General features: G+C 46.5%; 1 protein-coding gene across 9 annotated transcripts in view; it reads left to right on the top strand.

Annotated features, from left to right (window-relative positions):
- Positions 1 to 16,075, top strand: part of P4HA2 (prolyl 4-hydroxylase subunit alpha 2) — a 33,343-nt gene extending 17,268 nt beyond the window's left edge. For 5 of the 9 annotated variants that reach the window (XM_072840938.1, XM_072840942.1, XM_072840939.1 and 2 more), the window contains 9 exons: positions 395 to 588; positions 1,332 to 1,508; positions 5,289 to 5,359; positions 5,596 to 5,695; positions 10,530 to 10,583; positions 11,138 to 11,203; positions 12,945 to 13,013; positions 13,350 to 13,446; positions 15,608 to 16,075. In XM_072840938.1, the coding sequence (XP_072697039.1) occupies positions 395 to 588; positions 1,332 to 1,508; positions 5,289 to 5,359; positions 5,596 to 5,695; positions 10,530 to 10,583; positions 11,138 to 11,203; positions 12,945 to 13,013; positions 13,350 to 13,446; positions 15,608 to 15,678 (899 nt within the window). In that variant the 3' untranslated portion in view covers positions 15,679 to 16,075. Of the gene's footprint in view, positions 1 to 394; positions 589 to 1,331; positions 1,509 to 5,288; positions 5,360 to 5,595; positions 5,696 to 10,529; positions 10,584 to 11,028; positions 11,089 to 11,137; positions 11,204 to 12,944; positions 13,014 to 13,349; positions 13,447 to 15,607 lie in introns of all 9 variants that reach the window. The other 4 variants (XM_072840943.1, XM_072840945.1, XM_072840944.1 and 1 more) reach the window with 2 other exon arrangements.
- Positions 16,076 to 16,390: the final 315 nt, after the last annotated feature.

Here is a 16,390-nt window from a genome sequence, read left to right as displayed (position 1 = left end):
ATTGTGGCCAGCATATGATGTGGTCACCAGTAATGGATGTACTCTCGGGGATGGATGAACTGACTCACAGCCAAGTGTGGAGGAGGCGGCAGGAGTCTGGGTGCTTTTCTCAACCTGTGCCCTTGGGCCCTCCAGGGAGGTCTGAGAGGAGAGCCCCCTGTGCGGCTGGCTAAGCAACCCCCTCTGTTGTTCCCTTCCCATCTCTGACAGAGTGGGGAGACCCATATTGGCTTTTCTGCTCTGACCGGTGAGCCCTGGTTAGGTGCCGTGGAAAGCAAAATGCTGTGTGCAAATGAGCTGCTGGGAGAGAAAACCACTTACAGAGTAATGTCTTTAAATGACCTAACAGATGTTTGTGGTTTCCTTTCCCTTCTTGTTCTCTGCTCTTTCTAAGACCCAAGCCATGAACGAGCTGGAGGGAATCTGCGGTACTTTGAACGGTTGCTGGAGGAAGAAAGAGAAAAAATGTTATTAAATCAGACAGAAGCTGGACTGGCCACGCAGGAAAGCATCTATGAGAGGCCTGTGGACTACCTGCCTGAGAGGGATGTTTATGAGAGCCTCTGTCGTGGGGAGGGTGTCAAACTGGTGAGACACATGGCCAGGTCCCACATATGGACCTAGACTTTGGCTCTGGATGGACAGATTTGGGGAGGATGTTTCTCCAGTTCTTTGTAGTGTCTGGTGAGACTGATGGGTGGGTGTTTTCTGAGGTGTAGGATGGGATATTGCTCCCCTGATGTCCCAGGCAGAGTTCAGATCCTCTAAGTTATTTCTGAGTTCCTCTCCCTACCCCAACATGCCTACCTTCTGATCAACTCCTGCTGTGAGGAAAACCATGGGTGTGGATGTGCCCCATGGGAAACTGTGGTCTCTGGTTAAGACGCAGACCTAACGGCTTAGTCTTAGTCTCTGGTGTCACTGAGTTTTGAAAGTCCTGGGATCCTAGTGCTTCCTCAGGAGGCTCAGGTATGAGATGATTTCTGGGCCTTGTCCCTGCATATCTACATTCCTCCCAGTGGCTTCTCTACCTAGAATGGCCTCTCTCATGCCTCAGCCCTTCTGACTTACTCATATCTCTGTGAGAAGGATCAGGGATTATCCTGTGCCACAGGACCTTGCAAGAGAGAAAACATGACATGATTTATAGGGTATCATTTCTCTCATTCAAGCTGAAAGGCTTTTGTTTCTATCTGTGGTGGGGCAGGAGGGACAGCTGCTGGACATGGGGTGTGAGACCTATACCTGCAGCCAGCCAGCCAGCCAGCCAGCCTGGGACCCAGGATTAGGACTCACTATGCTCAGAGCCTATTGCTGTGTATGCTCCCTAGACTCCCCGGAGGCAGAAGAGGCTTTTCTGTAGGTACCACCATGGCAACAGGACACCACAGCTGCTCATCGCCCCCTTCAAAGAGGAGGATGAGTGGGACAGCCCGCATATCGTCAGGTATTATGATGTCATGTCTGATGAGGAAATCGAGAGGATCAAGGAGATCGCGAAACCCAAAGTAGGTATCTCTGCAGTTCCTTCCTGGGTGCCTAATCCCTTGTATCATGGGGTGTATCATAGGGTGGTTTGTTTGCTTACTCTTCTGGCCTTTGCTGATACCTAGCACAAGTCTGCTGTCTAGGTGCTCTGGTACTGCAGACTCAGTATGACTTTCTGGGTTCATGGTCCAGTGGCAAGGAAAACTGAAGAAACCAATGTGGACAGCCAAGTGCTATGACAGAAGGACTCCTTGGGAGCAGGGCCTGTCCACAGCAGGAAGTGTCAGCTCACCTGGTGGGGACTGGTGTGTGAGTGAGTTTTGGGGGAACTGCCATAGATGCTGCCAGCCTGGGTCATATGGAGGTCCCAGTTAGTACTGTGAAGAAGTGATTGACTTGGAGGAAGAACAGTATGCAGTCTTCTCATTCACAAGCATTCTAGGTCTCTCCATTTATTTATATCTTGTAAACTTTTTCATAAATGCCTAGTACATTTCTTGTTAAGTTTATTCCTAGGTATGTTTTTTGTTGTTTTTTTAATTACCATATTTTTACTGGTTGTGTTGTATTAGTTTACTATTATATATTGAAGTATTAATTATAAAATATATTTTATAGTCACAGCTAATGTTTTTTTTTTTTAATTTTATTTATTTATTCATGAGAGACACAGAGAGAGAGAGAAAGGCAGAGACACAGGCAGAGGGAGGAGCAGGTTCCATGCAGGGAGCCTGACGTGGGACTCGATCCAGGGACTCCAGGATCACACCCTGGGCCAAAGGCAGCGCTAAACCACTGAGCCACCTAGGGATCCCCCACAGCTAATGTTTATTGAGGTTTTTTTTTTTTTGAATTAATTTTTTTGAGAGCACATGTGATTGAATGTGGTGGGGGGAGGTTAGAGGGAAAGAATCTCAAACTCCCGCTGAGCGCGGAGCCTTCTCAGGGCTCCTTCTCACAACCCTGAGATCATGACCTGAGCTGAAATCAAGAGTTGGATGCTTAACCGACTGAGCCACCCTGCTGCCCCTGTGTTCCTGAATTCTTAGGTGTGACAGGCCCTATTCTAAGTGCTTAACATATATTAAGTATCATATCTGTTAAGCACACTGTGTTGTGTCACTGTCTTCATTTTACCCACAAGCAAACAGATCTGTGAAGATTGCTGCCACTTGTTCAACTCACTTTTCCTCTTTTGATTTTTAGCTGATTCTCTTGGGTTGTTCAGACATGATCATCAGCTACAAATAAGGAAAATTTTGTTTTCTCCTTCCTAATCATTATAGTTCCATTGTTTTTATCATCTTGTTGAACTGCTCAGAACTCCTTGAGCATTGTTAACTGTTGGCATCCTGGTCTTGTTTCTGAATTTCCTGGGGATTCCTCTGTTATTTCACTGCTAAGTATGCAGTTGGCTGTTTGTTTTGTACGTACGTCATCAGGCTATAAAATTATTTTTGTATTTCTGGTTCATGGAAGATTTGTTCACATTTGACGTCATTTAAAGAGAACCAGTTCCTGCCATGTGCACACCCTTTTCCTATCTCTGGTGATTACAGGGCGGCAGGGGGGGGGAGGGGGAGATTTAGCTGGATCCCCTATTACTCTGCTTCTAATAGACTTGTAGTAGCAAGAGGTCCTACACTCGTGGGGAGATGGAAAATAGGTTCCTATCCTGGCCTCTGCACCTCATCCTGAAGTGACCTTGGCTTGAGGTACAAGGACATCTAGTGCCCAGAATCAATCATTGAGGTTGCTGAGGGATGGTCTAGCCAAAGTGTGTGGAGAATGGGGACCCAGACCCACCCTTTCCACTCCCTGGGTCAGCTGCAAAGTCCTCCAAGGAAGAAAACTGTTTCCCTGGTTGTCAGGCGAGAGAGATTGTTATGCCAGGACCTTTTGAGAGATTCCTCACTTGTCCCTCAGGCCAAGGCACTGAAACATTTCTGTGTGTGTATTCATGTGGGGTTTGTGTGTGCATATGTGTGTGGCAGGGGCAGTGTGGGGAGAGTGTTGGGAGAACTTGTCTTTGAATTGAAGCCATGACATGAGCCACTACAAGCTGACCTCTCCTTTCTGGAGCCTGTGAGGGACACATGCTATTCTGGCTTTGAGGTAGGGCCCATGAGCTTACCTTAGTCTGCAGGGAATGCCTGGCAGCTGCTTTTTTAGGTCCTTGGCCTGCTTTCAGAATAGCTCTGCCTGTCTCTGGGAGCAGAACACAGCTTCCCCACAGCCTCCTTGTGGATGTCAAGCCAGTGTTGAGACTCCGATATTTGGAGGGGGTTTGGCTGCAGCCGCACTTGTCATCAGGAGGAATCGTACACAGGAGCTTGGGGAAGCCCTCTGCCCTCGGCACACTGTTGGGTTGCCAGAAATTGCTGCAGTAGCGCAGCATCCTGGTTACGGGATCTCCTGGCCAATCTTCTGATCCAGCCACACCTCTCCATCCCTTCTACCATCAACTCTTGCCTTGATCTCTGCTTGAGCTCCTCGCTGGCTGCCTTGTTACCACTTTTGCCCTACGTTACTCAGCTTTCCCAGAGGTGTCCACATTCTGATTGTGAGTGTGCCTTACCTGCCTTCTCTGTTTGTTATTTGCCACAAAGTTGCTTCCAGGCCCAGTCCCCACTTGCCTCTTTGGCCTATTCTCATCTCTTTCCTCTAACATCTAATCCACAGTCATGGTATCACACACCCACTTTCATCCCTGCGCCTCAGCATTGCTGTTCCTTCCCTGTTCCTGTCATGTTCCCCTACTTGGCTAACTCCTGCTTACCCGGCACGTATTTCAGCTAGGTGATCTCCCCCTGACCATTCCTGAGTATAGTATAGACTGAGCTCCTGCAGACATTAAACTGACTCCATTTGCCGCTCTCTTCATGTTGGGCTGCAGTTGGGCAGCTAGTTTTCTGCCTTCCCCACTTGACGGAATTGCACGAGGACAGGGCCCATGTCTTGGTCACCCGGTGTAGTACCGGCCACGTAGTAGGTGCTCATTAAGTATTTATGGAAATTAAGGGGAAGTGCTGTAGGGGTGGGGGTATCTGGGTCTTTGGTTCCACCCATGTGAGGTCATTAGGACAGTACACAGCTGAATCATGGCAGAGATGGCTTTGAGTATCAAGTGCTTCCTGGGAGCATCACTGTACCTGTCTGTGGAGATTCAGAGCCTCTGAGGTAGGTTAGGGGTGTTGGTGGATGTGTATACATTAGCATACATGTGAGATAAGTGGCTTCCAGGCAGCAGGTCACATATTTCAGCCTGTATGATCCTTTCTAGATTCTACCATCTGATCTTGTGAGGCTGCTGAGTAGAAAGTGTGCCTCCCTTCTTTGCTCTTCACAGCGGTGGAAGCCCAGTGGGAGGTGCTGCAGCAGGATCATAGTTTCTTGGCAGAGAAGGTCGCTGTGGTTCAAAAGGACCAGGTCAAGCAAAGGTGGTGCTCAGGCAGGGGCGGTATGTATGCCTGGTGAGAAGGCAATCTGTCCAGGCAGATGGGTGAATGGACAAAGGAGAGTCCATAGGCATAATTCTACAGACAGCACAGACCTGGGTGGGAGCAGGGCTCGGCAGTGACTGAGCATGGCAATGGCCAGGGTCTCACAGCAGAACAGGAATGTGGAGGCCTCAGACTATTGCTTTTCCCTGGCTTGCAGGATCATGGTGCCTTGTCTAGGGCCACTGCCTGAAAAACTTGTTTTCCCAGTTGGTCTGAATGGCAGATCTGGTCCCGGTCTCTCTAGGAAAACACTCAAGGCAAAGAAAGATAAGTCTGCCCTTTCTTCCTGCCTTCCAGCTTGCACGAGCCACTGTCCGTGATCCCAAGACAGGCGTCCTCACTGTTGCCAGCTACAGAGTTTCCAAAAGGTTAGCAGAGGTGATGGTGGGGGTGGGGTGGGGTGGGGGATGATGGCTGCTCAAACCCTATCTACAGGGCTTTCTAGTTTCTACTGAAGGGAGCTTGGCTTGGCTTGTTCTACTTGCTGGTATTTCCCTACTTAGAATACACACCTGTGTTGCCTGGTAGTCCTGGCCCTGACTCTAGGGGGAGAGTGTAAGACCTCATCTAAGCTACCTTCTCCACTTTCCTTTTCTTGGCTTAGCTCGTGGCTGGAGGAAGATGATGACCCTGTTGTGGCTCGAGTGAATCTTCGGATGCAGCACATCACAGGACTGACAGTAAAGACTGCAGAACTGCTGCAGGTACGCCTGGCCCCTATAGTTGGGAAGTGGGAACATTTCTGGGCAGATGGTCTCCCAGGGTGCCCCAAGCCAGGCGTTGGGGAGCTTTCCCAGTGAACTATGTGACTGCACAGTGCTGTGAATATGGAGTGACCTCACACGGGGAAGCCAGAATTAAGCATGCCTACTGTCATTCCATCAGTTATCATTCAACAGATATTGGTTGTCTTCTGTGTGCTGAGTATCATACTAGGAGCTAGGGTTCAGTGGTGGGCATGGCAGACCCATTTGTCTCTCTTGACTATGGAAGCTGAAATCCTGAGTTGTTTTAGAGACACTGCTAAGAGAGTTATAAATATCTGCAAAGGTCATAGTTCTGATGCCTATGGTTCATACGCACTTAGAGGTAAATAAAGGGTTCTGTGATCCATTGGTAGAAAAAGTGAGGTCTGAAGAGGCTGATGAGAGTGAGGAGCTTTTTTCAAAGTAGCCCCTTTGGAACCCTGGCTTTCTGCCTTTATTTCAAAGGTGATTGTGAAGACATGGCAGCTGGGTAGAGCTCCTAATAATGTATCCTCTGGTATATATTGAGTTCAAATCAGTTTTGGGGGCAGCGCCTGTGGCCCAGCGATTTAGCGCCGCCTTCGGCCCAGGGTGTGATCCTGGAGACCCGGGATTGAGTCCCATGTCAGGCTCCCTGCATGGAGCCTGCTTCTCCTTCTGCCTGTGTCTCTGCCTCTCTCTCTCTCTCTCTCTCTCTCTCTCTCTCTCTCTCTCATGAATAAATAAATCTTAAAAAAAAAAATCAGTTTTGGCCATGCTCCCTTCTGAACATTGGAACATCTGGGTTCTGTTGTAAAGTGTTGACCTGAGACACCTCCAGAGAAGTTTCACTGGCATTTCTTTTTCTTTCTTTTCTTTCTTTTTTCTTTCTTTCTTTCTTTCTTTCTTTCTTTCTTTCTTTCTTTCTTTCTTTCTTTCTTTCTTTCTTTCTTTCTTTCTTTCTTTCCTTTTCTTTTCTTTTCTTTTCTTTTCTTTCTTTTTGGCATTTCTTTTAAAATATTTATTTATTGAGAGAGACTGTGCAGGTATGTGTACAAGCAGGGAGAGGGGCAGAGGCAGAGGGAGAGAGAATCTCAAGCAGACTCCGTGCTAAGCACAGAGCGTGACATGGGGCTTGATCTCATGACCCTGAGATCGTGACCTGAGCCGAAATCGAGAATTGGGTCCTTAATCGACTGAGCCACACAGGCACCACAAACTTAATTTAATTTTAAAGTAGTTCTATAAACAAGTACATCGAAGGGAGCTTTTGCCACATCTCCCACTTGCACCATTTCAAGAGCAGTAGAGATTCTCACTGCACTAAGTTCATTTCTGTTGGCATTGTTGTGATTCATATCTTCATGGAGCATATCTGTTGTTGTTAACACATCTGCCACTCTCAGAGCCAGTGTTAGGACTCTCATGGCCACCATGGAGGACAGCATTCTGCTTGATTGGCTAATTCCATACTCTGGACCAATGGGCTGAGAAGACTAGATGGGATCTATGCCCCTGTTGCCATCTTGGCTGGCTCCCGGGCTATACCCTCTGTACCCTATCTCACATGCAGCTGAGAAGGCAGTATAAAACTTGGACTAGCTTCTCTGCCACAACCCTGGCTCCATCTTGTTTGGCTCATCATGTTGTAGGTCAGTAATGAGTGGGATCTGAATGCCAGGACTCCCTGTGGAGGGACTCTTAAAATCAAGGCTCTTCTGGAAGACCCAGACTATAGCTGTCTAGGGGCTGAAACCCTATTTTTGTTTGCCTTCTTCTTCGAACTATTTTGGCATTTCCTTTGCCAGCCAACAGTGTTGAAAGCTTTGACCTGACCCTACATGGTCTGGGGGACAGGAACCTGGGTGTCAGCACCTTCTTCTAAGTGCTTATTTGTTGTGGATTGGTTGAAGTATAGTCAGTGCCTAGGCACTAGCAAGAGCCTGTACTCCATGGTCCCTCAGAATGTTAGGGATCTGGAAAGGAGTTGGTTCTTCTGCTCCCTGTTGACACTCTTTCATCTGAAGTTGATGTGTTTGCACTAGATCATTTGGGAAAAAAAAGAGCAATTGAGGGTTTCTTATGAATTGGATGAAGGCTTATCTGATGCTACACTGAAGGAATTCTCTAAGATTGAGGGCACTTCTGATTGGATGTCTCAGCCTTTCTAAAAGAGTAATTTCTGACCATTGTTTTTGGTCTTCACTCTGATCTCAGTATCATAAATTACCCATTTTTCAAATGACTGGCTCTTCTAATTTCGTAACAACACATCTAAAGATTCAAATGAATGCTTCCTCACAGGAATCAGTTTTCTTGTGGGAGGAGGGGGTGGGGGATTTATTTATTTATAAATTTAAATTCAGTTAATTAGCATATAGTATATTACTAGTTTCAGAGGCAGAGTTCAGTGATTCATCAGTTGTATAAAACATCCAGTGCTCATTACATTACATGCCCTCCTTAATGCCTATCACCCAGTTATCCTATTCCCCCCACCTCCTTTCCAGCCACCCTCAGTTTGTTTCCTAGAGTTAAGAGTCTCTTATGGTTTGTCTCCCTCTCTGATTTCGTTTTATTTTTCTCTTCCCTTACCCTATGCTCCTCTGTCTTGTTTCTTAAATTCTGCATATGAATGAAATCATATGATAATTTTTTTTCTCTGGATAGACTTATTTTGTTTAACATAATATCAGTTCCATCCATGTCATTGCAAATGGCAAGATTTCTTTTTTTAAAATGGCTGAGTAATATTTCATTGTGTGTGTGTGTGTGTGTATGTATATATATTCCTTATCCATTCATCTGTCAATGGACATCTGGGTTCTTTGCATAGTTTGGGTTTTGTGGACATTGCTGCTAGAAACATTGGTGCAACTGCCCCTTCAGATCACTACATTTGTGTCTTTGGGGTAAATACTAGTAGTGCCATTGCTGGGTTGTAGGGTAGCTCTATTTTCAACTTTTTGAGGAACTTCCATATGGTTTTCCAGCGTGGCTGTACCACCTTGCATTGTCAGCAGGAGTATAAGAGGGTTTCCCTTTCTCCACATCTTCTCCAACACCTATCATTTCCTGACTTGTTAATTTTAGCCAAGGAATCAGGTTTGATGGATAGTTGCTTGTTATTAAAGTTCTGAGTTTGCCCAGATGGTGAAGCTGATTGCAAATCCAGAAACTCCTATGACACTTGCATTCTTTGCGGACAATAAATAGTATAGACACAATAGTATCAGCAGACGATCAAATGTGATTCCCAAAACTAAAAAGATGAACCTGCTATAGCAATGCAGCTTCTTTCTCTCCGAGGGATCTACAAGTTTAAAGCATCCCATCCCACAAATGGGAATATTAGAAAGTACAGCCATACCCTGTAGTTCCAGCAGTAAGCGGTGATCAAATTTTGCATAGTGCATTGGCATGATAATTCCAGTCATGTTTAAAATTTTCTTCCAAGTTTTCAACAACGGGACCCAAAGAAAGTGTTTGCAATATCACTTTATCAACTGCTGTAGCACTTCCCTCCTTAGATATACGTTCAGCCTTAAGGCCACCTGTTGAACCTGGCCACTTCACACTGTTGATAGAATTTCCAGGTATTTTTGGTGTAGGAATCTTGAAGGCTAAAGCAGCCCATGATAGTATATTTTCATCCACTGATTCTTCATATCAAAATTTTAAATTATGTGGACACTGAAAATCATGCTTTCCAAATTCTGCACTACATCACATTTGATGCATATTGCTTTCTTTTTAAAGAGGAGGATTTTCTTTCTTGTAAAGTACCCCCTCCCTCTCTCTCCCTCATGTCTATAGGTCTTCATTATTTCCAGTTTTACAAAATCTCACATCTGACTCTTGGAATCGCCAAAAAGGATATGCAAAACATACCAACTTCCTGAAGACTAATAGCTGAGCCCCAGAGGTTTTTAGGGCTTCAGAAAGAAACAGTAGCCAGATGTTCCCAGATGGACATTGGTGGTATCACTTTATCTGTCAGCTTCCATGTCAAATTCTGTACTTCATCTTGAATTTTGTCTCATTCTGACCACTGTGGCTAGAATAACCATTTGTGACTTAAGACTTAGATTGTGCTGATAAACTGCTCAGTCAGGTGTTTATAGTTTATAATCTAATCAATGACAATCTGGTAGTTGCTGAAGCTAAGATGGCTCAGGTGCTGCTTCAGGTCCAGGCTCCCACTGGGACCACTGTCGGCTGTCTGTCCTGCTGTTTCACTTGGATGCAGAACTGCTCTATGCGGTGAGCCACTGTGAAAGGGAGTGGGATATATTTTCCCTGCTCAGTTTCACCAGGAACAGTAACCAGGGCACAGTGACACAGGTGGCAGGAGCAGTGTCAGGTACTGAGGAGCTCCCAAACTAGCATAAGAAAAAAGTTCCTGTCTTGGGTTTGTTGTCTTTCCTCTGGATTACCTTCCTATTGTCTTGCAAACACGTAGGCCACGCCCTGCCTTTAGGAAAGCTCTCTCTCCTGCCATCTGAGTGTCCCTAAAGGGCTGGAGTTTCTCCACAGTGGCTGTCTGCAGGTTCCCCATCTTGTGTTTGGGAAACCCCATTTATGCTGTGGCCTTACTCTTGGACATGGCTGTAGGTACATTTGAACCATTTGGTCTGCCTGTGCTGGCAGGGCATAGTTACCATCCACCTTAGAGAAGATGCACTTGGGGGTTCTGGTTATTAAGGGGTACAGTGTTTTCTGTTGTTGTGGGGAGATAGTCTTCCTGGGGAGATGGGCTGCTTCAGGACTGTTCATCCTGCTGACAAGGTCTGATGCTGTTCTTTCCCACCAGGTTGCTAATTATGGAATGGGAGGACAATATGAGCCACATTTTGACTTCTCTAGGGTAAGGCCCAAACCATGGCTACTTCTAGAGGGCGCTGCTCCAGCTGTTTTGAAAAAGCTGGAGCTTCTCTGAGTACTTCAGTCTCTATACTAGGCACCCCCCCCCCCCCCCCCCCCCCCGCCCGCAAACCTTACCAGGACCAACTCTTTGTTACTGGAAAAGTCTAAGGGGCACAGGAAGTCTGGGGCCTGTGGAACCCAGTGCACCCTGGCTATTTCCCTGTAAAGCATAGGACCTCATTAGGTCTTTGTGAAAGCTGTTCCTGGTTCCTGCCCCCCCTTTCCCTGTACCCTGGCCAGGGTTTCCTTTGCAGCCGTGGCCCATGGTCCAGGCTGATGTATGGAATACATGCTTATTGCCTTCCCTTGACCCTTTTGGCCCCAGTCTTGTGAGTTGGGGGGTGGAATTATCTGCAAATGTGGGTGAAAGTTGTTATTTGTTGCAGCGACCTTTTGACAGCGGCCTCAAAACGGAAGGGAATAGGTTAGCGACGTTTCTTAACTATGTAAGTACTGGGGCCAGGTCCACCTGTTCATTCTCACTTAATTTTATAGAAAAATGAGCAAGATGCTTTCAAGCGTTTAGGGACGGGGAATCGTGTGGCCACGTTCTTAAACTACGTGAGTATGATGCATGCAATAATAAATGGGCCTTCGGGGAACCTGGGCCAGAGTGCTATATTAGATCCACTCCTGTCAGGGCTGACACCATCAGCTGTTGCTCCATGGCTGGGCCCCTCTGGCCCTCAGCACTCTTCTTGGCTGGAGTAGGGAGTTGACACAGATGTTCCCATCTGTGTGCTTACCCACACCCCTGACTTTCATATCCCTGGCTCCTTTTGATGGGCCCAGTGCTAGTCAGGATTTTTGGGGTGAGTGCCCTGGAGAGTCCCCTCCTTGGAGGAAGAGTGAGGAGGCTGCCATGAGGCCCTTTTAAATGAAAGCTCCCTGTGTTTTCCCAGAGCTTGGTGGCCTGCCTCTCAGCTGCTGCCTATCCTCCAGCCACAGGCCATTGGGTTTACATCCTATATGAGGAGCAATTTGCTTTCCCCTCTGCTTAGCCCATTCTAAATTGGCATACAAACTGTTAGGTAACTTAGAGACAGCAGCCCATGGCCATCTTTTCCTTTGGTGTCTTGTTTAAGTTAAGATTTATGTCCATGCTAGTGAGCAGGACATGTGGGGTCTTTCGTGGGGTTTACAGCCTAACATGAGGGACTTGCTTTAACCATAGGGCCAGTAATTCATTTAGTTAGCATAGTGACAAATGCCTTGAAAAAGTGGCTCAGGGTTGAGATTCGGAGAAGGCCTCCCTGGGGAGTAATATGTTGGTGGAGACTTGAAGGTTGAATGGAAATTTGTTGGTGGAACATGCTTTCTGGCAGAGAGGAGAATGTGTGGAGACCTGGAAGAGGGAAGGAGATGGGGATGTTGGAAAAATGGAAGAAGACTGGTGTGACTCAGAGGTAGTAATTGAGACGAGAGCGGGTGGAGAGAGAGAGGCTGCTGAGACAGACGGGGGCTTTGGGTTCTAGAAAAGAGCCTGGATTTGATCCCCAGGGCTGTGAGAAGCCATCAAAGGTTTTCATCTTATTCGTTTACCATATGTCTGTTGAGTGCTCTTTAGTCTGTCTGGCATGCAACCTGTGGAAATATTTTTAAAACTCCACGTTTTATTACATTATAGACAAAAAACTTGAAGACAGCCAGCTGAGACAGAAGTGGTGCCTGGGGCATGAGTTGAGGCACGCTTTGTGGGCATAAATGTAGCCTCCCTTCCATGGAACTTGTGTTCCACTTAGTTTGAGGCCTCACTGGGAGAAAGCAGGACCTGTGGAGCCTTCTCTGTCTGCTCACCTGGCTGGCCCCGGGGAGAACTGCTGTTCTGGGAAGGTGAGGGTGGCACTAGAACCAGAGAAACAAAGCCCACAGTGGGGGCTACAGATGGTGTTGGGAGCAGCAGGGAGCTTTAGGGTAGAGCTTCTCAAAGGGCAGAGTGCCTTAGGTATGGCGCAGGCTGGATGGGGATTCAAGAGCAGGCATCAGTCCGGCATTTTCCGTGTACAGTCTCAGATTGTTCCCATCTGAGGATGGCCAGGATATGGGTCTTCCCCAGGGCTACGGCTCTCAAGCACCCCTGGCATGGGACTATCCCAATAAAACCGCATAGATTAAGCAGGGTTTAGGAGGGTTAGGGTATGGGATGAGCTTTTCTTGGGGGGAGGGCCAGCTGTGGACCAGAGCCTTCAAGTGGTGTCACTCCTGCTCAGAGAAAGGTAATCTGCATACTTGGGTCCTTTGTGGCTCACTTGCTCTGAGAACTTTGAGTACAAGGGCCAAGCTCTCTGCCTTATATTCTCAGATGAGTGATGTAGAAGCTGGTGGTGCCACTGTTTTTCCTGATCTGGGGGCTGCAATTTGGCCTAAGAAGGTAAGTTCTAGTTTTTGTGGGTCACAGTTTGGAGCATAGCTCAGACCTTGTTCATGTCTCTCAGTTCCATTCCCTGGCCTGCTTGATTCTTATTGTGAGGGGCTTTATCCCCTTCCTGCTTGAGCTCTGACTTTTTGGCTTTAGTGTCCATCTGGGGAGATGGTGTGGGAAGGGAAGTCCTTTGGGAGAAGCTTGGTTATTAAATATCCTCCCCACCATGAAGGGTGGATACTTCTGTATTGTTGGAATCCCAGAGTCCTGTCCCTTTGTACATGGGAAAGTGAGAGTGTTTCTGCTTAGGGAGGTGTTATCTGATGGGCTGTCTTTTTTTCCTAGGGTACAGCTGTATTCTGGTACAACCTTCTGCGGAGTGGGGAAGGTGACTACCGTACAAGACACGCTGCCTGTCCTGTGCTTGTGGGCTGCAAGTGGGGTAAGTGGATTAGCCTGGGCACTTTTGGTCAGACTGATTTGGGAGATACCTGCTGCTGTATTTTCACAGTGCCAAGATGTCTTCCTTTTTGAGTTTTTCGTTTTTTTCCTGCTAACTGGTTGTTTCATCCAGCCATGTAGCTGTCCACAAAACTGATTCTGTGCCAGGACGCTGGTTGGAAATATTCTCAGAGATGCCCACAAGAGCTGAGGAGGCTACAAGGAGGAGAATAGCTACATAAGCATTGCTTATGGCCCAGGATGGCTCCCAGAAGAGTAGACTCTGGTAGGGGTTCTGAGGGAGCAGTGGGAGAGAAATGGAGTCAGAATGGGGAAGAGGTCTCCTAGTCAAGCAAGGCCCACATGGAACCAGCATGTTGGGTTCGGGGACCAGCTGCCTTTGTCATTTACGTAAGGGGAGGACTATGGTACAGGGGCCTGGAGATGAGGCTCGAGGCTGGGACCAGACCATGGAGGCTGAAATTAGAGCTTTGAGCTTTGTTCTGAAAGCAGCTGTGGTGAGTGAGGGGGAGGCTTGAACCAGGATGATAGAAGTGATTGCAGAAAGGAGTTTATACCCTCATGGAGAGTTTTGGGGATAATAGTGGTAGGTTCACAGAAAATTAAGCATTTAGAATCTAAATGAAGCAAATGCTGACTTTAGGGAAAAGAAAGAATCGTACAAGAAATGTCCGTGTACACTATTAGGTGGCTCAGGCATGAGCAACATTTATGTGATATGATAATGTAAGCAGTTAATGATTATTTATTTATTTTTAAAGTTATTTATTTATTTATTCATGAGAGAGAGAGAGAGATAGGCAGGTACAGAGACACAGGCAGAGGAAGAAGCAGGCTCCATGCAGGGAGCCCGACATGGGACTGGATCCCGGGTCTCCAGGATCACGCCCTGGGCTGAAGGTGGCGCTAAACCGCTGAGCCACCCGGGCTGCCCAATTAATGATAATGTAATTAAAATTTGTGATTTAATTCTGTTGGGGAGATAGAAGATGTAATGTGTCTTAGGGGTAGTATAGAAGAATTCCAAAATTGAAAGTCAAGAGATAGCAGTATCAGCATGTTATTTAGAAATATGTGGTTATAAAAAAAAAAAGAAATATGTGGTTGAATGTCAAAAGAAACAACTAAAGGAGTTGAGTGTCCTCTAGAAGTGGGGTTTGGCAGCGGGAAGGGGTGGGTGGGTAGGAGATTGCTGTTTATCACTATAAGCTTTGTAGACAGTTTAATTTTTTTCAACTAAATACATTTATAGGGATCCCTGGGTGGCGCAGCGGTTTGGCGCCTGCCTTTGGCTCAGGGCGCGATCCTGGAGACCCGGGATCGAATCCCACGTCGGGCTCCCGGTGCATGGAGCCTGCTTCTCCCTCTGCCTGTGTCTCTGCCTCTCTCTCTCTGTGTGTGTGTAACTATCATAAATTTAAAAAAAAATTTAAAAAGAAATACATTTATATTTTAAAAGCTCTATGGCTTCAGTAGTGCATTATTTATCATGCTAAGAGTCTGTGTTAAGGAATGAAATAATGGTTCCTGTAGATTTGAGGCACAGCTTTAGGTGACTGACTGCTAGGACTGGCTCTGCTGCTCTCTTACCCACAGCACACAGACCAGATCTGCTGACCCACAGGTCTTGAGGTTGACATCCAGGCCCTCCACAGTCCTGACAGACTTCCTCATCCTTAGCTTCTATATCTTAGTTCTTTATCAATAATATCAAGCTGCTTGGGGTCCTTCATACACATCACGGTTATTCATGTCTTGATGTCTTTCTCATCCTCTTCCCACTTCCTGGACTCCCTTGATACATGAATCATCTGGTAATCCATCTTCTTCCCTGGATAACTCCTATTCAGCACCATGTCCCAGCCTGGAGTCTCCTCTTCCCTCACATGATTAGGTGTCCTTTGGTTCAGTTTCCATGGCAATGTACACATATTTATCTTTTTTCATGGGCAGACCTTTGAACAGTTATCTATTTATACATAGGTTTTCCTTACCAGCTCATGAGCAACTTGAGGTTTGAGACCATATCTTACTCAAGTTTGAGTCCCAGGGCCCAGTGCAGGATTCATCATGGAGGAGTCATTCATTTTGGCTGCTAAACTAACCAACAGGATTGTAACATACTTTCTTTCTGTTCACAGTCTCCAATAAGTGGTTCCATGAACGAGGACAGGAATTCTTGAGGCCATGTGGATCAACAGAAGTTGACTGACTTCCTTTTCTGCCCTTCCCGGCCCCACAGCCCATGTCGTCCTCAAGTTCCACATGACAGACACCTTTGTATTTTCCAGGCCCTGTCACTCAGGTCTTTGTTGGAGTGAATGTTTGTCTGGAGCAAAGGGAGAGCCGACTGGGGAGGGTCCTGGGTGACCTGGGTCCCGACCTCTCTGGTCAGCCTGTGCCACCTCTGGCCACCTTGGGTCAGAGTGGCTGCAGCAGAGTAAGGCTGTCTAGCACCTAGCAAGGTGCCTTTGTACCTCAGATGTTTTAGGTGTGAGGTGTTTCAGTGAACCAAAGTTCTGATACCTTGTTTACATGTTTGTTTTTATGGCATTTCTATCAATGTGGCTTTAACCAAAAAATAAAATGTCCCTGCCGGAAGCCTTAAAGAGCCTTATTCGGAGTATTTTTTAAATATGGGGGAACTTATACCAAGTTCGCTATTTCTTTCCTATGCATCTCCTCTGTAGAGGCAGAATCTGGGTAGTGAATACTTTAGTGGCAAAACCTTGACCTTGGGTTCTAGATGTGGTTTCAACACTTATATTTCTAAGCTTCAGTATCCTTTCTGGAAAGTGAGGGAAATAGTCTCACCTTGCCTTTTAGAGAATATAGTGATCGTGTATATTCATGACTATTTTGCTGTTAGAATTTGAAATATTTTTTTTTGAAATTTCTTAAAAATTTTAAGATACACACAGAAC

The sequence above is a fragment of the Canis lupus genome, chromosome 10 (genome assembly GCF_048164855.1).
Source record: "Canis lupus baileyi chromosome 10, mCanLup2.hap1, whole genome shotgun sequence".
Lineage (NCBI taxonomy): Eukaryota > Metazoa > Chordata > Mammalia > Carnivora > Canidae > Canis > Canis lupus.
The sequence above is the reverse complement of the archived record's forward strand: the minus strand, read 5'-3'. Positions and strand labels throughout refer to the sequence as shown.